Genomic DNA, 23,899 nt, shown 5'->3' on the forward strand with positions numbered 1-23,899 from the left:
TAGAGCCATAACAACATGTAACTCTCTGCCACCCCAGATAACTCAAGCTAGCAATAAAATAAGATTAAAAAAAACAGATAAAAGAACACCATATGGCACGATGGGGACTTTGAATAGAAAAACAGACATTATGTATTTTGGACTGTATTTTGCATTGTATTATGTATTGTATCACGTAGTGATATGTGATGCGAGGTTGTCTCGCCTGGCTATCTTGAGATGAATGTGGGTCGCTCTGAATGGGAGCATCTGCTAAGTTACTAAATTGTGATGTACATGTAGTATTTTGTATATTATGTATTTTATTTGTGTATTGATTTCTGTTTGGACCCCCATAAGAGTAGCCGCTGCCCCGGCAGCAGCTAATTGGGGATCCTAATAAACACTACTAATACTAGTGCCAGCCTCAGCCCCTGGTGGAATTTCCTATTCGACTAACAGTTAAGACGGTTTCTCCCGTGGGAGACTGGGGTTCAGATTCTACCCGTGTCACCAGTTTCTCCATCTACCCCCACAGAATCACTATCTCTCCAGGTGGAACTTTGAGAATCACTAATGTGACCAAGTATGATGCAGGCAGCTACACCTGCTTTGCCAGAAACCGATTTGGGACCTCCAGCACCACTGGAAGACTCCTCATCACAGGTAAGGTGTTGCATTACACAGTAGTTTAGCCCTAACCAAACCTGCACTCTGTCTAACTAAGGGTTACCAAAGGTAAGAGCTAAGCTAGCTCTTCTCTGATACTGAGCTCAGACTTGAGGGCAGAAAACATGACCAGATTCATGGTTTGCATCCCACAGTTTCCCTACTGTACATTTTGCAGTAGGTATAATAATACATTGGAAAGGTGTTCGTGAAACTACTTTATCTTTGTATACTTGGATGCAGCCAACCAATTGACTCAAACAAATGAAATGACCCTGAGCTGAAATAAAGTTGTAAAAGTATGCTTTTATTGCCGATTTTGAAGTGTATTTCTAGAGGAGGGGTTGTTGGTTGCTCATGCAACTATTAACCTCTTCAATTCTGACGCTCTCTGGTGGCATTTTCTAAACGATGCGTAATATTATATACTACCCTCAAAGTACATTTCAGATTCAAAGCTATAAGTCCTACAAACACGTGCTTAGTACTGTTAGAAAGGTAACTGACTACTTTTTTAGGTTTTAAATAAAATATGTCACCAATTAATGTTACAAAAGGATTAGTAAAATAAAATGATGGCACTCTAAGCATGCACACAGCTATTTTGAAAGTGCAGGGCTTGTGCAACATACATTTTTGTCTCATAGGAATCTTTTGTCTTACAAGAATGATATACATAAATGAGGAGAACGTTTTAGTTTCTATCTATCCATTGATGCAAATATATCCCCTGTCTGATGCCCAGTTCCTCCACTAGAGCGCAATAGGAGATCACATGACATCTCTTGGCCACTTGAAACCAGTTGTGTCTGGTTTGGGTAGTGAGTCACTGTTCCAAAATGGCTGAACAGATTTTCAAGCATGACCATAGGAATCAGGCATTTCAAGTTATTGGGTCAGTGTTTTAAAATAAAACACAGACAGGTGAGAAAACATCAAACTATTTTCCCATTCACTTTTCCTATTGTATATTAGTGAGATAGATCAATGGCGCATGTGGAGGATGCATACAAAGGAAATGTGGCTCGATAAGGAAATGCATTGCTTTATATTGACCATCAGGGTGTACCCTTTCCATGCATACTAAATGTTTTCACTTTTGGTGACTTGATCTGCATAGCATACTCTATGAATATGACTATAGCTCATGATTTATGGCCTTTGTGGGAGGTGTAGTGGGGGGTGGGGGTAATGACATTTCCAGCAGTACGATTTGAGTAAAATATCCAAAAAGACAAGGGCTGTAGCATTCAAATGATATGTCAATTTTTGAACAAAAATAAGAGGGGGGGTTACCCCCCACTCGCCGGGCCCTGTACAGGGCCAAAAGAACAACCCCTCAGAGTTAACAGGTGAGCCGAATGGTAACTGTCGAATAATTTGGCTGCCAAACACTGCATTTATTTTTAAACCATACTATGGTATTTGCGTTTTCCGAGGATTTATTCAGAGAAGAGATATACGTATAGAGAATCATGAGACATCTTTTACATATCTGTCACGTTCTGACCTTAATTTCCTTTGTTTTGTATTTATTTAGTATGGTCAGGGTGTGAGTTGGGTGGGTTGTCTATGTTTGTTTTTCTTGGTTTTGGGAATTTCTATGTTTCGGCCTAGTATGGTTCTCAATCAGAGGCAGGTGTCATTAGTTGTCTCTGATTGAGAATCATACTTAGGTAGCCTGGGTTTCACTGTGTGTTTGTGGGTGATTGTTTCCGTGTCTGTGTTTGTTCGCCACACGGTACTGTTTCGGTTTTGTTCACGTTTATTGTTTTGTATTCATTGAGTGTTCAGTTCATGTTTTTAAATAAACAACCATGGACACTTACCACGCCGCATCTTGGTCCGATCCTTGCTACACCTCCTCTTCAGACGAAGAGGAGGAAAACCCTTACAATATCATTGTTCATGCTGAGGCTCCAAATACAATCCCTTCAATAGTGATACATTTCTTATCCCTTCATTCTTTCTTTTGTGATTTATTGATTTTATTTAGCAAGATAGAGCAAGGTTGTAATTAATTGCCCTGACTTTTGAAGCGCAGCGGCCTCCGACAAACAATGGCTGTAGTGGTTGCAACTCAGTGTGCCCTTATTGTGTGGTCAGCAGGTGCTCTGTGTGTGTAAGCATGTGTCTGTGGGTTAACTCATCTCGTGGATAACAGTCCCACCACCTCGAAGTATAAATCACCTCTGCTTTTTTTATCGGATTTATCTGGGTATTGTAATTGCTTTCAGGATTACCAAAGATTATTCCAGTCATGTCAGCAAACAGTATCAGCTCTTATTAGTAACAAGCCTGTTTAATAACCCTTTACTTGGCTAATCTGTTGTAATACTTCCATAATTCTGCCTGAATACTGTAAGACTTATTGCTTTACATAACCCGTCTGTTTATGACAGCAAGTGTAACATTTCCACTATCCATAATTACCTTGTTTCAGGGTTGAGTAGGTTACTTTCTAAATGTAATCCATTAGTTACTAGTTACCTGTCAAATTGGAATCAGTAATGTAACTTTTGGATTACCAAAACTCAGTAACATATGATTACATTCAGTTACTTTTAGATTACTTTCCCCATAGGAGGCATTAGAAAACATTTTATGTTACCAATTTAATTATTGCAGGATAAATCAATGTAGCTGGCTGTAACGGTTGTCTTCTGTGGACGAAGGATCGGACCAAAGCGCAGCTTGGTTAGAGTTCAACATGTTTAATAAAGACCATAACCGTGAACACTACAAAACAACAAATGTGAAAACCACAACAGTCCTATCTGGTGCATAGACAGAAGACAACCACCCACAAAATACCCAAAGAACATGGCTGCCTAAATATGGTTCCCAATCAGAGACAACGATAAGCACCTGCCTCTAATTGAGAACCAATCTAGGCAACCATAGACTTACATAAACACCTAGAAAGGAAACAGCCACATAAACATACAAAACCCCTAGACAAGACAAACTCATACATCACCCATGTCACACCCTGACCTAACCAAAATAACAAGGAAAACAAAGAACACTAAGGTCAGGGTGTGACACAGGCCATATATGGATGTTACATTTTACTTTATTGGCTTGGTTATGTTACCCATCGCTAACCCATCGCTTTCTACTACTACATAATAATAATACAATGAAATTATATCTTTACATTAAAAACCAAAGTCAACTGTTTTTAATGTAGGCTGGGATCTGCACTATGTAGCTGTTGCAAGAGCGCATTTTTCACTGGCTGTCCACTGGTTTCAAAAACAATGATTTATAAGCAGTTTATACTTCTTGAATTCAGCTATTATTGGGTTCAAATACACATTTAGATTTGTTAACAGCCATCCACAACAACCACAATACGTAAGACGCAAATAGCTAAATAAGAGAGCAGCATTGTGATTCACAAAGTGAATCAGTGTCAATGATTTATTTTTCGCAAACATCCTTTCTGAATTTAAAAGTAATCCTTGAAGTAATTATTTAGTTTTCCAAAAGTATTTGTAATCTGATTACAATATTTTTGCTGTTAACGTTACGGATTACAGTTACCGTTTTAAAAAAAAATCCCATACATGTAATGGATGACATGTAATCTGTTACTCCCCAACCCTGCTTGTTATTGAACAAGATATAGACAAACAGAATAGCTTGACCGAATAGCATTTGATCATACATTGGAATTTTCAGTTTACTTCCTGAATTGACTGAAATGTAATTGACCCCATCCCTGGTGCTTTGTGCGTGGGATTGTTTGTACATTTTGGACAGATCCAACAAGAATTACTCAGGGGCCAGTGGACATGGAGATCATAGTGGGTGAGAGCATCGTGCTGCCCTGCCAGATCGCCTGTGACCCTGTCCTTGATGTCTTCTTCACCTGGGCTTTCAACGGACAGCTCATCACCAAGACAGACAGGCATTTTGAGCTAGTGGGAGGGGTGAGTGACCGACACACTTTCTTCTACACTATTTCTTTGAACATTTGGACATCTGGCATATCTTTCTCAATTCGGTCATATTTGTTCAACTCCAGGGTGTGGTGTCCCCTGATTTCCCCTATTTGTTTTTAGGGGAGACTTTGGCCCTGTTCAAATACTTTTAAACGCACAGACTCTTCCTAACACATTGATTGCTGTAAGCAATGGCTCTATCACATACCTTTAACTTAACCAATCCAGCCATGCTGTCATTGTAAATAAGAATTAGTTCTCAATTGACTTGTCTGGTTAATATTTAAATAAAAATCCAGCCATGTCAGATGAGTGATCCAATCAGATCCTTCAAGGAAGGAAGCAGGCATTCTTTAAAGTATTTTTTGAGCAGGGCCTTTGGCTAGTTGTAGCTCTGGATTGGTTACTGTGGTCAATAGCACATACCCATTATTGCACAATATCCGTGCAAGCCAATTTGTGCTAGGTACACTGAAGCTTGACAATTGAGAGCTATACTTTCATGTAAATAAGAAAGCGGCACGTTCCCATTGGCTTCTGTCCGAATCTTCCGCATGCTCGCGGGAGTTACAGGAAGTAATTAAAACACTTGTTGAGTCTCGACGTTCAAGCTTCTCAAGCACTTGCACGCACTGGCTCGCACGCAAATATCAAACTAGACATTGTCTGTCTTTCTCATTCATTTGAAAAACTCAATAGCAGTCTTTGATAAGTCTTCAATCAATTGTTCCAATTGTATTTTGTCAATAGTAGCTCAACATGATTTATTAAGTTAGCCTGATCAAAACATATTAAACTTTCTACTGCATCTTTGGTTTCAAGTACATTTTACAGTGTCAGAGTTTTTCAACTTAACATGAATCTTTTGCCTCTGTTGTATCCTCTGAGGTTTTATATTTTGATGTTCAGCTGCAAAATGATCACTGATCAAGGTCTTGTAACAGATCTTCAACTGTATTGGATATCAGTGGGGTAAAAAGGCGTCATGCAGTGCCTGGACTACAACAAAAAAACTACTGGATGAAATGGAACACCCACACATTCTGAGAGATTATACATCCGGCATATGTGTGTGTGACTGACAATTTTCTTATCACTAATGAGATTCACTCCTCAAAAATGTCTATAATGTCCCCAAGTCCAAAGAGATTATCAACTAACTTGCCCGCTTCAAGGAATTAATTTCCATAATTAAACCAGATCAGCCTCGCCACTATCCCTCCGCCACAGCCTAAGGAAGGGATTCCACCTTTAATTTAGCATTCGCTGCTGGCAGTCGTCTTCAGAAATGAAAATCTACAGGGCCCTATTTTTTTTTAAATTACAGTGGAGAAAACTGCCCGAAGACCCATAGACGTAGGAGGGGGTTACATTACAAATGCCCTTTACTTACCCAGGTTGTTTGGGATTTCTTATGATTGCCTTTGTAGAGAACAGCTGGGGATCTGATGATCAGAAACATCCAGTTGAATCATGCCGGGAAGTACATCTGCGTGGTGGACACAGACGTGGAGAGCCTGTCAGCAGTAGCCATATTGATTGTAAAAGGTAAGAAACCCTCCTTTTCGCAGAATTACCACTCACTAATTATAACTGGAGTCAGTTCCTGTAAACACAGAGGGAGTATGTTTGAAGGCCCGTTTAGTAGCACCGTTTACAGGGGAATATAGTAGTTGGCTTAATTACAGACATAGAATAGCATCATATAATTGAGCTGTTGTTGCTAGGGGGAAACGTACAACTGACACACAGGAGGCATTCTTAACTATTGAGAGAGAGGCCCTTTAAGGACTACATGACACAATTATATTAAATTAATGACAAGCATTTTGCCAATGTCAGCTTAGGTTGTACATTGAGTCGTCATCAATATTATCTTACTGAATTACATCACTTTTCTGTCACAATATCCAGTAGATGGCGGATCTGAAGGAAATAGAGTAGGCCTACCGGGCCTAAAATGAGTTCTGTCCTGGAGCATCAATCGTCAATGTCATTTTGGGCTTACAACGTGCTCTTTGACAAAAATGTATTCTTAGGGTAACACACAAATGTATGTACAAATGTATGTTGTACAATAGATAAATAAAGATCCATTTCAGTGTTACTGATACCTTTTAGTTCTGAAATGAAAAGGGACTTTTATTTAGAAAACTCCTTACTAATCATATTGAAAAACATTTTTATGAAGGTTGGTATGAATCATACTACAATACTCATAAATGTGTTTCATAAATGTGATGTGAATGTAAAATACCTAAATATGTCCATACAGTTTACTGTATTAAAAAGGGGACATTTTTTAATTCCCATTGTAGTGATGCCTTAAACAAAGCAAATGTAGTATGTTCATTTTAATCTCCGACTATTTTAACGCCCCTGAGAGTCTGACAGTATTCTCTCGGCCCTGCCAAGAATATATAATTAACGAGATAAAGAATTGATCCTTGATTGTAGGTTTTAATGAGGGCGACACATCAAAGCTTATTGGAAAGAGCTAATGAGTTTTACATAGATCGATATCGTACAAATTAAGCTGATGTTGACATTCTAAATATAATATATTTAGCATGTCTTTATTATAGAACATAGATTTACAGTACAGTGTTTAGGCTTTGAAGAACAAAGGTGGGTGTTGTTAAACAACATTAATACAATTACTGCACAATACGACACGACTCAAATTGTTAACGAGCGAATCACAACAACTTTTGACAGCTATTATATATTATTTGATTAAATATCAAGTCACGTTTGCAGTTCTTTATCATGTTTATGAAGTGTTGCACTGGCAAAATGCTCTAATAATTGAAATGTTGTTTAGAATTCTGTTCAAATTCCAGCAAATGAGGAGTGTCAGTGGTCCTAGCATAGATAGGATGAAATATCTATTTAATTCTGTGGTTCTTACTCTCATTGTTTGCTGGTGGTCTATGTATTAGCTTTGGCGAACTGACACCTTCATTACAACAGGAAACAGCAGATGAGCTTTAAACATCAGCCCCTCCAATTGGTTGGATAATAAAACTAAATCATTAAAACGGGGGTTCTCGAAGGCTACAGAGATGGTTTTCATTTTCACCTTTTAATATAGCCCTGTGACTACTACAGTACTGTTGATGAGTGAGAAGAGGATAATTAGAGGGGAAAAATGTATACGCCTGAAGTGGCTTCCTATTCCTTATTAATAGTGTTTTTTCCATTACAGCACATAGTGAGCTTTGGGCAAGAGACATATCTGTCTCTGTATTTTGGCTCTGGCCAATACAAGATAATATACAATAATATACAGTGCCTTCAGGCAGAAGTCACACCCCTTTTTCTCACATTTTGTTGTGTTACAGCCTGAACACACAATAACCCATAATGTCAAAGTGGAATTATGTTTTTCAAAATGTTTACAAATTAATGAACAATGAAAAGCTGAAATGTCTTGAGTCAAGTATTCCACCCCTTTGTTATGGTCAGCCTAAATAAGTTCAGGAGTAAATGTTGCTTAACAATCACATCATATTGGAATGAACGTTATTTACAATAAGGGTTACATGGAGAAAATCGGACCTCTCTGAAATGAAAATGGATGGTCCTCCTTTCAGCAAAATATATTTGACCTTAACCATCCCTAAATGGTTGAAAAAAACAACAACAAGTAACCCTACCCTATACCCAAAATAATAAATAAAACAAAGAAAACGTTTCTACCATCTACCCCCACTTCTTGGACAGGCCAGAGCCTAAGATGTGCAGTTTTAGAAACTGTTCTTCATCTTTTAAGCATTACATAGCAATGCGTGAATTTAGGGCACAGAGCCAGGGCCAGGGCCAGAAGGTTGTGGGTTCGCAGACAACATGGGGTGTAAGATCTCTTTTATAGCAAAAACATTGCATTGTATTTGCAGGTCGGCCTTTTATAAACATTTCATGCAATTCAACATCATTTCACATATTAGCGGAGTCGTTTTTTAATACCACACAAATTACCAAAATTACAGGCTAAGAATTGACAGTGTGTTCATCTTCATCAGTGTGTTCATCTTATCATATTTCTCCAATGCCAAATCAGTGTGTCTTGTTTGTAAAGAAACTGTCCAAGTTTACAAATAATTGAATCTGAGATGTCGTTAGGAATCTGAGCATGGTATTTTCAAAAGTTATGCCTACCTTTCCACCACAGACAGAGTAGGCCTACCGACAGAGAAAAATGTAAGCTTTATCTTCTGGCTACTTCTTCAGTGGCTTAACCCAACGAGAGATGATCAGAAGTGTTTCCCTAAAAAAATTCTGGGTTTAAACATCTATTGTACAGAAAGGGAATAGCTTAATCAATTGATAGTGACCGAATTAGATTACTTCCCAAGCAAAGCCAGCCTCTGAATATCAAAGAAACAAAACAATTCTATCCCCATATGCATCGGAGTGATGTCTTTCCCGGGTATTTTACTGCTTGTTTCTTGACGGCCCTTCACTGACATGGAGGTAGGCTATTTAAAGTAGTGGGTGGAGGAATTGACCGACAAATCTATTGGTTATAGCAGCCTGTAGCCTAATTTTGTTTGTCAAACAGGTAGGTTTACCTCTTATTTCTTAAATAGGAAGAAATAGGCTCCTACCACAAAGCCCTCTTGTTGTTAGTAAAGTCTAAATAAAATAAAGGTGGGTTGAAATGAATTATGCCTACTCGAATTTGTATTCTTTCAGCATCATGAGCTGTCCATTTCCGATTGTGCCACTGCTTCTGCTACAAGTTTCAGCACCACTATGTAAATTACTCCAATCTGGTTTATTGTGAGGTCAATAACTCTGATAAATACATCACGGCCAAGAAACATAATGTTTTTAATAAAAATCTATTATAGTAGTAGCAAGCTATCAAAGTTGACCTCTGGCCCTCCTCATCTTTGCACTCTCTTTCTAAAACTGAATAGAACATAGGCTATAGGCTAGTCCACGCATTTTTGGGACTAGGCCTAATCAACAACAAAAAAATCAAAAGAAACCTTTGGCACTCCTCCTAAACTGTCACCAGAGCCCTACACAGCACAGCTATTGGTTAAGCAGCACACACAAATGTATTTGATCAGAAAGAGCAGAGCAGGCCGGGGCTCAGGGTTGGAATATCCATTGCGCTGTGTAATGCAGCCTTGTTTAATCAAACTAAATCAAACTTTATTTGTCACATGCGCCGAATACAACAGGTACCGTGAACCTTACAACCTTACCGGGTAAAGTAGATAATAAACAGCAAGTAGCAGCAGTGTAAATAGTCCTGGAGAAACTCTCGACTCGCTCCACTGCAGCCCAGTCGATGTTAATGGGGGCCTGTTCGGCCCACCTTTTTCTGTAGTCCACGATCAGCTCGGTATGCGAATTGGAGTGGGTCTAGGGTATCCGGGATGATGCTGTTGATGTGAGCCATGAGCGGCCTTTCAACTCACTTCATGGTAGTCATTTAGGCAGGTTACCTTCGCTTCCTTAGGCACAGGGACTATGGTGGTCTGCTTGAAACATGTAGGTATTACAGACTCTGTCAGGGAGAGGTTGAAAATGTCAGGTAAGACTCTTGCCAGTTGGTCGGTGCATGCTTTGAGTACACGTCCTGCTAATCCGTCTGGCCCGCGGCTTTGTGAATGAGCTCATCTGGTAGGCTCACGTGACTGGGCAGCTCACGGCTGTGTTTCCCTTTGTAGTCCATAATAGTTTTCAAGCCCTGCCACATCCGACGAGCGTCAGAGCCGTTGTAGTAGGATTCAATCTTAATCCTGTATTGACTCTTTGCCTGTTTGATGGTTCGTCAGAGGGTATAGCAGGATTTCTTACAAGTGTCCGGATTAGTGTCCCGCTCCTTGAAAGCGGCAGCTCTAACCTTTAGCACGATGCGGATGTTGCCTGTAATCCATGGCTTCGGGTTATGATATGTACGTACTGTAGGGACGACAACGTTGATGCAGTTATTGATGAAGCCGATGACTGAGGTGGTATACTCCTCAATGCCATTAGATGAATTCCGGAACATATTCCAGTCTGTGCTAGCAAAACAGTCCTATAGCGTAGCATCCAGGTCATCTGACCATTTATTGAGCGAGTCACTGGTACTTCCTTCTTTAGTTTTTGCTTGTAAGCAGGAATCAGGAGGATAGAATTATGTTCAGATTTGCCAAATGGAGTGCGGGGGAGAGCTTTGTATGCATCTCTGTGTGTGGAGTAAAGGTGTTCAATAGTGATGTGCTGGTAGAAATGAGGTAAAATGGATTTAAGTTTGCCTGCATTAAAGTCCTCGGCCACTAGGAGCGCCGCTTCTGGATGAGCATTTTCTTGTTTGCTTTTGGCCTTAAACAGCTGGTTGAGTGCCGTCTTAGTGCCAGCATCGTTTTGTGGTTGTAAACAGACTGCTATGAATAATATAGATGAGTACCCTCTTGGTAGATTATTGACAAATAGACACATACCCCCGCCCTCGTCTAACGTTGCTTCTCTGTCCTGCCGATGCATGGAAAATTCTGCCAGCTCTATATTATCTGTGTCGTCGTTCAGCCACGACATAAGATATTACAGTTTTTAATGTCCCCATGGTAGGATAGTCTTGATCGTATATAATCCATTTTGTTTTTGAATGATTGCACGTTGGCCAATATTTTTATTTTTTTAACCTTTATTTAACCAGGCAAGTCAGTTAAGAACAAATTCTTATTTTCAATGACGGCCTAGGAACAGTGGGTTAACTGCCTGTTCAGGGGCAGATCGACAGATTTGTACCTTGTCAGCTCGGGGGTTTGAACTTGTAACCTTCCGGTTAGTAGTCCAACGCTCTAACCACTAGGCTACCCTGCCGCCCCATATAACGGATCATAGTGGAGTTTTACTCACTCTCCCACGAATTCTCAGAAGGCAGCCCGACCTCTGTCCCCTTTTTCTCCGTTTTTTCTTCACGCAATTGACGGGGATTTGGGCCCGTTCCCTAGAAAGCAGTATATCCTTTGCATTAGATTCGTTTAAAAAAAACATCTTTCCAGTTTGAGGTGTGTTATTGCTGTTCTGATGTTCAGAAGTTATTTTCGGTCATAAGAGACGGTTGCAGCAACATTATGTACAAAAATAATAATAATTTTAAGTTAGAAAAAATGCGAAAAAAAACTAGCAAAATAGCACAGTTGCTTAGGAGCCCCATAAGACGGCAGCCATCCCCTCCGGCGCCATTCTACCTATTTACACCATCCCAGCAGCTATCTTAGAAATACTGTATAACTTTGCTCTGTGCTTCTCCCATCATGCACATCGAAACCTATACGCTGTTGATAATTTGATTGAGACCACACTAAATAGCCTTTAGACGCAATTGATTTATTTGTATTTTATTTTTTTATTTCACCTTTATTTAGCCAGGTAGGCAAGTTGAGAACAAGTTCTCATTTATAACTGCGACCTGGCCAAGAATAAAGCAAAGCAGTTCGTCACAAACAACAACACAGAGTTACACATAGAATAAACAAAACATACAGTCAATACAGTTGAAGAACATCTATATACAGTGTGTGTAAAAGAGGTAAGAAAAGGGAGGTAAGGCAATAAATAGGCCATGGTGGCGAATTAATTACAATATACCATTTAGACGCTAGAGTGATTGACATGCAGAAGATGAATGTGCAAGTAGAAATGCAGGGGTGCAAAGGAGCAAGATAAATAAATAAATACAGTATGGGGATGAGGCAGTTGGATGGGCTATTTACAGATGGGCTATGTACAGGTGCAGTGATCTGTGAGCTGCTCAGACAGCTGGTGCTTAAAGCTAGTGAGGGAGGTAAGAGTCTCCAGCTTCAGTGATTTTTGCAATTCATTCCAGTCATTGGCAGCAGAGAACTGGAAGGAAAGGCTGCCAAAGAAGGAATTGGCTTTGGGGGTGACTAGAGAGATATACCTGCTGGAGCGTGTGCTACGGGTGGGTGCTGCTATGGTGACCAGTGAGCTGAGATAAGGTGGGGCCTTACCTATCAGAGCCTTGTAGATGACCTGAAGCCAGTGTGTTTAGCGAAGAGTATGATGCGAGGGCCAGCCAACGAGAGCGTACAGGTCACAGTGGTGGGTGGTATATGGGGCTTTGGTGACAAAACAGATGGCACTGTGATAGACTGCATCCAATTTGTTGAGTAGAGTGTTGGGGGCTGTTTTGTAAATTACATTGCCGAAGTCGAAGATCGGTAGGATGGTCAGTTTTACGAGGGAATGTTTGGCAGCATGAATGCAGGATGCTTTTTTGCGAAACAGGAAGCCGATTCTAGATTTAATTTTGGATTGGAGATGCTTAATGTGAGTCTGGAAGGAGAGTTTACAGTCTAACCAGACACCTATGTATTTGTAGTTGTCCACATATTCTAAGTCAGAACCGTCCAGAGTAGTGATGCTGGGCGGGCGGGCAGGTGTGGGCAGCGATCGGTTGAAGAGCATGTATTTGGGTTTACTTGCATTTAAGAGCAGTTGGAGGCCACGGAAGGAGTGTTGTATGGCATTGAAGCTCGTCTGGAGGTTAGTTAACACAGTGTGCAAAGAAGTGCCAGAAGTATACAGAATGGTGTCGTCTGTGTGTGTGATATTGCGCGCCCAGCTGAGAATCAGAGATGAGGGCACACATCGATATACAGTATAGCCTAATAAGCAACTAATTCTAAAACCCTGAGAAATATTTAAATTTCATAAATTACAAATGACATAACACTCCCCTTGACTAGATATAAAAAAAAATACTAAACCCTCCCCTTCACTGAAATTAAAAAAGCATGACCCTCCCCCATTTTCTTTCAGGTAACCATTCTATACATTTTCATCCATCTGTAAGTTGCATCGACTCACTCTGTGTGCAATAATAGTGTTTTTTTTAAATCACGTCTCATCTCTGTACCCCACACATACAGTCTCTATTTCCGAATCGACTCTTCAGATATTTTCATATCTTATCGAGTACAGTCTTGTATTTGTGTATTATTATTACCTCACCAGTTCTCATTACTGAACGTCACAAACCCTTGGATATCTGCATGAACCCTAGCCTCCATAATGAATCAGTGATATACAAATTGGATTAATTGTTTATTTACTAACTAACTAATCAAGTCACAGAATTACATAAACAAACAATAGGGTTATTGGTTACTAACACAGTGCATTGATAAGTCCCTAGTATGACGGCTTGGTAGACAATGGAAAGGGGTGGGGACAGATAAAAAGCGGGAAAGACTAAATGGATCCACTACACACAGTTGATAATTATATTAATTGAAATGTATGTATTTACGCCTGTATGCCGTTGTTGTCTTCTCTGTTGGAATCGCCGACCCGTCTGCTGGAGAGTCAGTTCATCAGAGAGTCTCTGGTTAACTTCCCCAGAAGTCACAATGTCTTTCATAGTTGTCGCTTTCTCAGCGGCTCTGGATAGTGTCTGTTGTAATGGATACGTCAGATATACAGATGGTCGTTGCATGGAATAGATGCTTCCGCGGTTGTTGGTTTTCTCGCGCTAGATTTACATAATTTCCAGCTGCAGACTAGTAATTCTACGTCTAGGATTTGCTCTTATTCTGTAGTGATCGATAGTCTCAGAGTTTAACCATTTCCAGCCATGTAGCCAACACTACACGCTGTCTGGTCTCCTGGGCCTGTTGTTATCTTTTCAAAAGTATTCTTATACTTATTCATTAGGGATGAAACAGTTCACAAAACTCACTGTTGGGTATGATACGGTACAGTGGCGTCACGGTTTGGTACGGTTTCGATACATCAACAAAATAAATGCCTGAGAAATATGTCATTTGTATTTAGATTTTCCATTTATTATAATAGTAAACATGGGTAGCTTTAATTCCCAGGAGCATATGGAAACAAAGGGACAACAAAAAACAACAGTGCCTAGCCATTTAAAACAGAACTTCAACAAGAGTGCATAGTCCAATTAAGAAGATTAGTCTCTCCAAATGATCTGCAGTGAGCACAGATCGGCTTGCTGTGACAATGTCAGCCGCTGTGGAGAATACCCTCTCGCTAGGGACAGAGGTCCCAGGCACAGCCAGGTAGCGCCTTGCTAACATGGCAACATGAGGGTATATTAACTCTTTGGTCTTCCACCATGTACAGTTGAAGTTGGAAGTTTACATACACCTTAGCCGAATACATTTAAACTCAGTTTTTCACAATTCCTGACATTTAATCCTGGTAAAAAATTCCCTGTTTTAGGTCAGTTAGGATCACCACATTATTTTTTGCAAGCCTCCTCCAAACATAGCAATAGTCATTATGGCCAAACAGTTCTATTTTTGTTTCATCAGACCAGAGGAAGTACGAGAGGAAGTACGATCTTTGTTCCCATATGCAGTTGCAAACCGTAGTCTGACTTTTTTATGGCGGTTTTGGAGCAGTGGCTTCTTCCTTGTTGAGCGGCCTTTCAGGTTATGTCAATATAGGACTCGTTTTACTGTGGATATAGATACTTTTGTACCTGTTTCCTCCAGCATCTTCACAAGGGCCTTTGCTGTTGTTCTGGGGCAAATGAGTAGTCATGTTACTCGTATTGCCACTCGAATAGTCTATCGGCAATGAACAGAGCCTACACGTTGTAGAAGTTTTATCCACCACTCGTTGGCAATTCCCGTTATAGTTTACAGGGAAACCGAAATGTTCTCAGGTTGTTCCCAGGTGGCAGACCTCAATGATCTCTTCTAGTTCTGCTCCTTTGCATTTAGCTAACTGCTAATTCCTTCATCAGCTAATTGCTGCTACGACGGTCTCTTAGCTCTGTTCTCGCTGGAGTGAAATAACTAATGAGCGGAGCTGCATACAGCTACGAGACAAAACACTTTTCTTTTTTTTAAGACAACTTTATTACTAAACTCAGAAAAAAAAGAAACATCCCTTTTTCAGGACCCTGTCTTTCAAAGATCATTTGTAAAAATCCAAATAACACTAGCAGCTTACAGACGGTAGGCAATTAAGGTCACAGTTATGAAAACTTAAGAAGCCTTTCTACTGACTCTGAAAAACACCAAAAGAAAGATGCCCAAGGTCCCTGCTCATCTGCGTGAACGTGCCTTAGGCATGCTGCAAGGAGGCGTGATAACTGAAGATGTGGCCACAGCAATAAATTGCAATAAATTGCAATGTCCGTACTGTGAGACGCCTAAGACAGAGCTACAATGAGACAGGACGGGCAGCTGATCGTCCTCGCAGTGGCAGTCCATGTGTAACAACACCTGTACAGGATCAGTACATCCGAACATGACACCTGCGGGACAGGTACAGGATGGCAACCACAACTGCCGGAGTTACACCAGGAATGCACAATCCCTCCATCAGTGCTCAGACTGTTCGCAATAGGCTGAGAGAGGCTGGATTGAGGGCTTGTAGGCCGGTTGTAAGGCAGGTCCTCGCCAGACATAACCGGCAGCAAAGTCGCCTATGGGCACATACCCACCGTCGCTGGACCAGACAGGACTGGCAAAAACTGTTCTTCACTGACGAGTCATGGTTTTGTCTCAACGGGTGATAGTCGGATTCACATTTATCGTCAAAGGAATGAGCGTTACACCGAGGCCTGTACTCTGGAGCGCGATTGATTTGGAGATGGAGGGTCCGTCATGGTCTGGGGCGGTGTGTTACAGCATCATCGGACTGACCTTGTTGTCATTGCAGGCAATCTCAACGCTGTGTGTTACAGGGAAGATATCCTCCTCCCTCATGTGGTACCCTTCCTGCAGGCTCATCCTAACATGACCCTCCAGCATGACAATGTCACCAGCCATACTGCTCGTTCTGTGCGTGATTTCCTGCAAGACAGGAATGTCAGTGTTCTGCCATGGCCAGCGAAGAGCCCGGATCTCATTCCCATTGAGCACGTCTGGGACCTGTTGGATCGGATGGTGAGGCTAGGGCCATTCCCCCCAGCAATGTCTGGGAACTTGCAGGTGTCTTGGTGGAAGAGTGGAGTACCATCTCACAGCAAGAACTGGCAAATCTGGTGCAGTCCATGAGGAGGAGATGATGCAGCTGATGGCCACACCAGATACTGACTGTTACCCCGCCCCCTTTGTTCAGGGACACATTATTCAATTTCCATTAGTCACATGTCTGTTCAGTTTATGTCTCAGTTGTTGAATCTTGTTATGCTCATGCAAATATTTACACATTTGAAGTTTGCTGAAAATAAACGCAGTTGACAGTGAGAGGACATTTATTTTTTTGCTGGGTTTATATAGATATTTTTCCCACATTAATTTATATGCCATAATATTTTTTGGTACAATTAAATATATATATATATCTTCCTATCTGGAATATATGAAGGTTCGCAGTACATACCGAACCATGCACCCTGGACCCTGTACCGAACGGTTCAATACGAATACACGTACCGTTTCACCCCTATTATTCATTCATCTTATGCAACATTCAGAAGTAAACCTGACAGTTGGGAAATGTCCACTTTAAGAGATACAGTTATGTGTGTTTCCTGTACTTCATGAGATCACCAAATGAAACACACTCGACATGACTGTCCCTTAAGTGTCCACGGACCATTCCCACATTCTCAAAAATATAAATATTGTTTAATTCTCCCATTTTGGGGATTATTAGTTTCGGCAAGAGAATCTCTGTTCTCCATAGACTCTCTCCCTCAATACTACATGGCAGTTTCTACCAGGTATTTATGACCGTTGTAAAACCTGATGTGGGAGAGAAAATGAGAGAGGGGGAGCCACGATCTACACCCAAAAAGGGCCACGTCGTGACAGATTCAACTACAAAGACCAAGGAGGTCGTCCAATGCCTCGCAATGAAGTGCACCGATTGGTAGATGGGTAAAAATATATATATATATATATCCCTTTGAGCATGATGAAGTTAATAATTACACTTTGGATGGTGTGTCAATACACCCATTCACTACAAAGATACGGGCGTCTTTCCTAACTCAGTTGCCGGAGAGGAAGGAAACCACTCAGGGATTTCACCATGAGGCCAATGGTGACTTTAAAACAATTACAGAGTTTAATGGCTGTGATAGGAGGAAACTAAGGATGGATCAACAACATTGTAGTTACTCCACATACTAACCTAATTGACATAGTGAAAAGAAGGAAGCCTGTACAGAATAAAAATATTCCCAAACATGCATCCTGTTTGCAACAAGGCACTAAAGCAATACTGCAAAAAATAAATTGGCAAAGCAATTCACTTTCTTTCTGAATACAAAGTGTTATGTTTGGGGCAAATCCAATACAACACATTACTGAGTACGACTCTCCATATTTTCAACCATAGTGGGGGCTGAATGTTATGGGTATGCTTGTACTCGTTAAGAACTGGGGAGTTTTTCAGGATAAAAATTAATGGAATAAGTCAAGGGGTGTGAATACTTTCAGAAGGCACTATATGTAATTTAGCAGACAGTTTTATCCAAAGTGACCGACAGTCTTGCGCGCATATAGTAGCACTGTATAGGGAATAGGGAGTCATTTGAGATTGGCTCAGTGTGGATGGCAGCTGAATTAAGGAGCTGTTGCAGCAGCAGATAATAAAGAGGTGTGTATGTGTGTGCGTGCCTGCATGTGCGTGTACAGTAGGGGGGACTCTAACTCTGCTTAATTTGCGATCGAGTCAGGCCCCCCTGGCCCTCCAGACACAGTGGCAGTGGAGGAGGTGACGGACAGCACAGCACAGCTCTCATGGAGCCGCGGCAGGGATAACAGCAGCCCCATCACCAGCTACCTCATCCAGACCAGGACCCCCTTCACTGTGGGCTGGCAGAGGGTGGACACAGGTAGGCCTGCACATTGATCTAGCCTCTTTGTTTATCTGTGAAGATTTAATTGATAGGTCATACATTTCATTAGGGATGGAAATTAAGCTAGCCCGCTAGCCCGTGGCTAGTTCTTTTCAGACTGGGATAGCAGAAAATGTGCCCAACTAGCCTAACGGCTAGTGAAATTCTGTCTTTTCAAATATGTCTTGGCACAGATTTTGGACCCGGGCTAGTAAAAATTGCAGTCTTCTTGGCCGGTTGGCCAGTGCCCAATATCCATACGTTCCATCCCTGCGTTTGGGCTCCCGAGGGGTGCAGCGGTCTAAGGCACTGTATCTCCGTGCTAGGAGCGCCACTACAGACCCTGGTAGATTCCAGGCTGTATCTCAACCAGCCATGATTGGGAGTCCCATAGGGCGGAGCACAATTGGCCCAGCTTCGTAAAAAAATGTGATCATGAACATGTGAAAGAATATTTAATGTTGAACCACAACAACAGATCATGTAGATGCCCTATCCTTGGATTAAAGTGAACCGTGTATATTTTTTTTACCATAAGGGACTATTTGATTGAAATTATGGTTTATCTACGTTGATGGGATGCCTGATCTTAGCCTTATTCCCCTCTGTCCCTAGTTCCTGAGGTAATTGATGGCAACACACTGACAGCCACGGTGGTGGATCTCAATGCCTGGGTGGAGTACGAGTTTCGAGTTGTGGCAAAGAACAGTGTGGGAGTGGGCGAGCCCAGTCCAACCTCCCTCCAGACACGGACAGAGGATGCAGGTGAGTTGTTCACGCAAATTCCACTCCATAAAACGCTTCATAAAATGCTTCATAAAACGCTTCATAAACATTTCATGAGAAGTAGTTGGGTCATTCCACGAATAGAGTGCCTTTTGCATCCCTTCTGATTTTAAGTAGAAATTGTGCACCATATTGAATTTTTAGATCCTGTTATATTGAATGGAAGTGCCCTTTAAAAGGTTGATTAAGTTCTGTTATGATAAGTAAATGCCATAATGTAGATATTTTGTTAGATACTGCTCCCTATTTTTTTCATTTTAGCTGTCAAGCTAGCTATTCGTTCCAAAACACTGAGCTATATATGAACTAGAGGCCGCGTTCAAGATGGACAACCATTGTTTTCAATGTAATCTACTCATGTTTGCATGCACTGTTTCGTGGTTGTCCAGATCCGGTTTTAGAGAGCTGATTACGCCTGCGCATGAGCACTTAGTGCGCACTGGAGCAGCGCGAGAAGTGACAACATCATCAGCTCATCTAGAAATTTGACAAAGTGAATTCAAATAAAATCTTTGGCTGTGAGTGATGGAAAAAAATCAGACAATTTACTTTAATAATTTAAAGAATGTTTTTGTAAAGTGTATTATTTGCAATTTTCTCATTTGACTTCTCGATGGGAGCTGCAGCAGGTAGCCTAGGGGTTAGAGCATTGGGCCAGTGACTGGAATGTTGCTGGATCAAATCCGGAGTGGATAGGGTAAACATCTGTTGTTCTGCTCCTGAATAAGGTAGTTAACCCATTGTTCCCCGGTCACAGTGGATGTCGATTAAGGCCAGCCCCCCCCCACCCCCCCCACCCCTCTGATTCAGAGGAGTTGGGTTAAATGCGGAAGACACATTTCAGTTGAATACATTCAGTTGGACAACTGACTAGGTACTCCCCTTTCCCCCATCTATGAAAACATTAATTTTGGGCTTGACTTCAGAAAAACTGCAATACCAAAAGTGTCCTCTGGGTACAGTGAAAAGCGTGCTTCTAGACCGGAACCCTGGGGCCTTGGTACCAAGTAATGTAAAGAGAGGGAACCGTCAGATGCGTCATAATATCCCGGAAGTAAAGCCGCACTAGAAGACAGATTTGAAATGGAATTACATTGAAAACAATGGAGCAGGGTAGGAAAAATCCCATTAAGTATTTTTGGAAGGTCTGTGGTCACAATTCCACTAAGAAATTAAATACAGTGCATTCTGAAAGTATTCAGACTCTAATCTTAGCAATTTCTTCTTAGCTAGCTACATAGCCGTCTTTGTATCAAAGATAATTGCGTAATTATCGTATTTCGTCATCCTAACGTATCTGCCCAGCAGCTAGCCAGCTAGCTAACGCCCACCGTCTACATAGCTAGCTACATAGCCGTCTCTGTAGCTAGCTACATAACCGTCTCTGTATCAAAGATAATTGTGTAGATAATTGTGTAGTCTAGAGCGATTTTCTAGGTTACCTAGCCAGCTATTGTCGTTCTTTTAACGCAACGTAACGTAATCAACACTGCTAGCTAGCTAGCCAGCTAGCCCCTGAATCAACAACGCAGCCAGCTATTTGTCGTCCTTAACGTAGGAGACACTGCTAGCTAGCCAACAGCTAGCCAACGTCTACCGATTAGAACTCAACAACCCGGTCGCATTCCGCCTCGCTCCACAGGTAGTATCACAGTTTCATTTCATTTCATTACAGTACAACGGTTTGATTTGTTTGATCGTAGCTAGCTACATAGCTAGCTACATAGCCGTCTCTGTATCAAAGATAATTGTGTAGTCTAGAGCGATTTTCTAGGTTACCTAGCCAGCTATTGTCGTTCTTTTAACGCAACGTAACGTAATCAACACTGCTAGCTAGCCAGCTGGCCCCGAATCAACATCGCAGCCACTGCCAGCTAGCCTACAAAGTCAACAACGCAGCCACTGCCAGCTAGCCTACTTCAGCAGTACTGTATCATTTTTAATCATTTTAGTCAATAAGATTCTTGCTACGTAAGCTCAACTTTCTGAACATTCGAGACGTGTAGTCCACTTGTCATTCCAATCTCCTTTGCATTAGCGTAGCCTCTTCTGTAGCCTGTCAACTATGTGTCTGTCTATCCCTGTTCTCTCCTCTCTGCACAGACCATACAAACGCTCCACACCGCGTGGCCGCGGCCACCCTAATCTGGTGGTCCCAGCGCGCACGACCCACGTGGAGTTCCAGGTCTCCGGTAGCCTCTGGAACTGCCGATCTGCGGCCAACAAGGCAGAGTTCATCTCAGCCTATGCCTCCCTCCAGTCCCTCGACTTCTTGGCACTGACGGAAATATGGATCACCACAGATAACACTGCTACTCCTACTGCTCTCTCTTCGTCCGCCCACGTGTTCTCGCACACCCCGAGAGCTTCTGGTCAGCGGGGTGGTGGCACCGGGATCCTCATCTCTCCCAAGTGGTCATTCTCTCTTTCTCCCCTTACCCATCTGTCTATCGCCTCCTTTGAATTCCATGCTGTCACAGTTACCAGCCCTTTCAAGCTTAACATCCTTATCATTTATCGCCCTCCAGGTTCCCTCTGAGAGTTCATCAATGAGCTTGATGCCTTGATAAGCTCCTTTCCTGAGGACGGCTCACCTCTCACAGTTCTGGGCGACTTTAACCTCCTCACGTCTACCTTTGACTCTTTCCTCTCTGCCTCCTTCTTTCCACTCCTCTCCTCTTTTGACCTCTCCCTCTCACCTTCCCCCCCTACTCACAAGGCAGGCAATACGCTCGACCTCATCTTTACTAGATGCTGTTCTTCCACTAACCTCATTGCAACTCCCTCCAAGTCTCCGACCACTACCTTGTATCCTTTTCCCTCTCGCTCTCATCCAACACTTCCCACACTGCCCCTACTCGGATGGTATCGCGCCGTCCCAACCTTCGCTCTCTCTCCCCCGCTACTCTCTCCTCTTCCATCCTATCATCTCTTCCCTCTGCTCAAACCTTCTCCAACCAATCTCCTGATTCTGCCTCCTCAACCCTCCTCTCCTCCCTTTCTGCATCCTTTGACTCTCTATGTCCCCTATCCACCAGGCCGGCTCGGTCCTCCCCTCCCGCTCCGTGGCTCGACGACTCATTGCGAGCTCACAGAACAGGGCTCCGGGCAGCCGAGCGGAAATGGAGGAAAACTCGCCTCCCTGCGGACCTGGCATCCTTTCACTCCCTCCTCTCTACATTTTCCTCTTCTGTCGCTGCTGCTAAAGCCACTTTCTACCACTCTAAATTCCAAGCATCTGCCTCTAACCCTAGGAAGCTCCCTCCTGAATCCCCCTCCCCCTCCCCCCCCCTCCTCCCTCTCTGCAGATGACTTCGTCAACCATTTTGAAAAGAAGGTCGACGACATCCGCTGGTTCTGCTCACACTGCCCTACCCTGTGCTCTGACCTCTTTCTCCCCTCTCTCTCCAGATGAAATCTCGCGTCTTGTGACGGCCGGCCGCCCAACAACCTGCCCGCTTGACCCTATCCCCTCCTCTCTTCTCCAGACCATCTCCGGAGACCTTCTCCCTTACCTCATCTCGCTCATCAACTCATCCCTGACCGCTGGCTACGTCCCTTCCGTCTTCAAGAGAGCGAGAGTTGCACCCCTTCTGAAAAAACCTACACTCGATCCCTCCGATGTCAACAACTACAGACCAGTATCCCTTCTTTCTTTTCTCTCCAAAACCCTTGAACGTGCCGTCCTTGGCCAGCTCTCCCGCTATCTCTCTCAGAATGACCTTCTTGATCCAAATCAGTCAGGTTTCAAGACTAGTCATTCAACTGAGACTGCTCTTCTCTGTATCACGGAGGCGCTCCGCACTGCTAAAGCTAACTCTCTCTCCTCTGCTCTCATCCTTCTAGACCTATCGGCTGCCTTCGATACTGTGAACCATCAGATCCTCCTCTCCACCCTCTCCGAGTTGGGCATCTCCGGCGCGGCCCACGCTTGATTGCGTCCTACCTGACAGGTCGCTCCTACCAGGTGGCGTGGCGAGAATCCGTCTCCTCACCACGTGCTCTCACCACTGGTGTCCCCAGGGCTCTGTTCTAGGCCCTCTCCTATTCTCGCTATACACCAAGTCACTTGGCTCTGTCATAACCTCACATGGTCTCTCCTATCATTGCTATGCAGACGACACACAATTAATCTTCTCCTTTCCCCCTTCTGATGACCAGGTGGCGAATCGCATCTCTGCATGTCTGGCAGACATATCAGTGTGGATGACGGATCACCACCTCAAGCTGAACCTCGGCAAGACGGAGCTGCTCTTCCTCCCGGGAAGGACTGCCCGTTCCATGATCTCGCCATCACGGTTGACAACTCCACTGTGTCCTCCTCCCAGAGCGCTAAGAACCTTGGCGTGATCCTGGACAACACCCTGTTGTTCTCAACTAACATCAAGGCGGTGGCCCGTTCCTGTAGGTTCATGCTCTACAACATCCGCAGAGTACGACCCTGCCTCACACAGGAAGCGGCGCAGGTCCTAATCCAGGCACTTGTCATCTCCCGTCTGGATTACTGCAACTCGCTGTTGGCTGGGCTCCCTGCCTGTGCCATTAAACCCCTACAACTCATCCAGAACGCCGCAGCCCGTCTGGTGTTCAACCTTCCCAAGTTCTCTCACGTCACCCCGCTCCTCCGCTCTCTCCACTGGCTTCCAGTTGAAGCTCGCATCCGCTACAAGACCATGGTGCTTGCCTACGGAGCTGTGAGGGGAACGGCACCTCA

At 42.8% G+C, this 23,899-nt stretch overlaps 1 protein-coding gene across 1 annotated transcript in view; it reads left to right on the top strand.

The window, feature by feature from the left end:
• Positions 1 to 23,899, top strand: part of cntn3a.2 (contactin 3a, tandem duplicate 2) — a 67,116-nt gene that overhangs the window by 13,369 nt on the left and 29,848 nt on the right. The window contains exons 11-15 of the mRNA XM_029664533.2: positions 518 to 645; positions 4,417 to 4,586; positions 6,029 to 6,146; positions 18,238 to 18,396; positions 19,015 to 19,164. Of these exons, the coding sequence (XP_029520393.1) occupies positions 518 to 645; positions 4,417 to 4,586; positions 6,029 to 6,146; positions 18,238 to 18,396; positions 19,015 to 19,164 (725 nt within the window). The remainder of the gene's footprint in view (positions 1 to 517; positions 646 to 4,416; positions 4,587 to 6,028; positions 6,147 to 18,237; positions 18,397 to 19,014; positions 19,165 to 23,899) is intronic.

Source organism: Oncorhynchus nerka, linkage group LG7 (assembly GCF_034236695.1).
Source record: "Oncorhynchus nerka isolate Pitt River linkage group LG7, Oner_Uvic_2.0, whole genome shotgun sequence".
Taxonomy (NCBI): Eukaryota; Metazoa; Chordata; class Actinopteri; order Salmoniformes; family Salmonidae; genus Oncorhynchus; species Oncorhynchus nerka.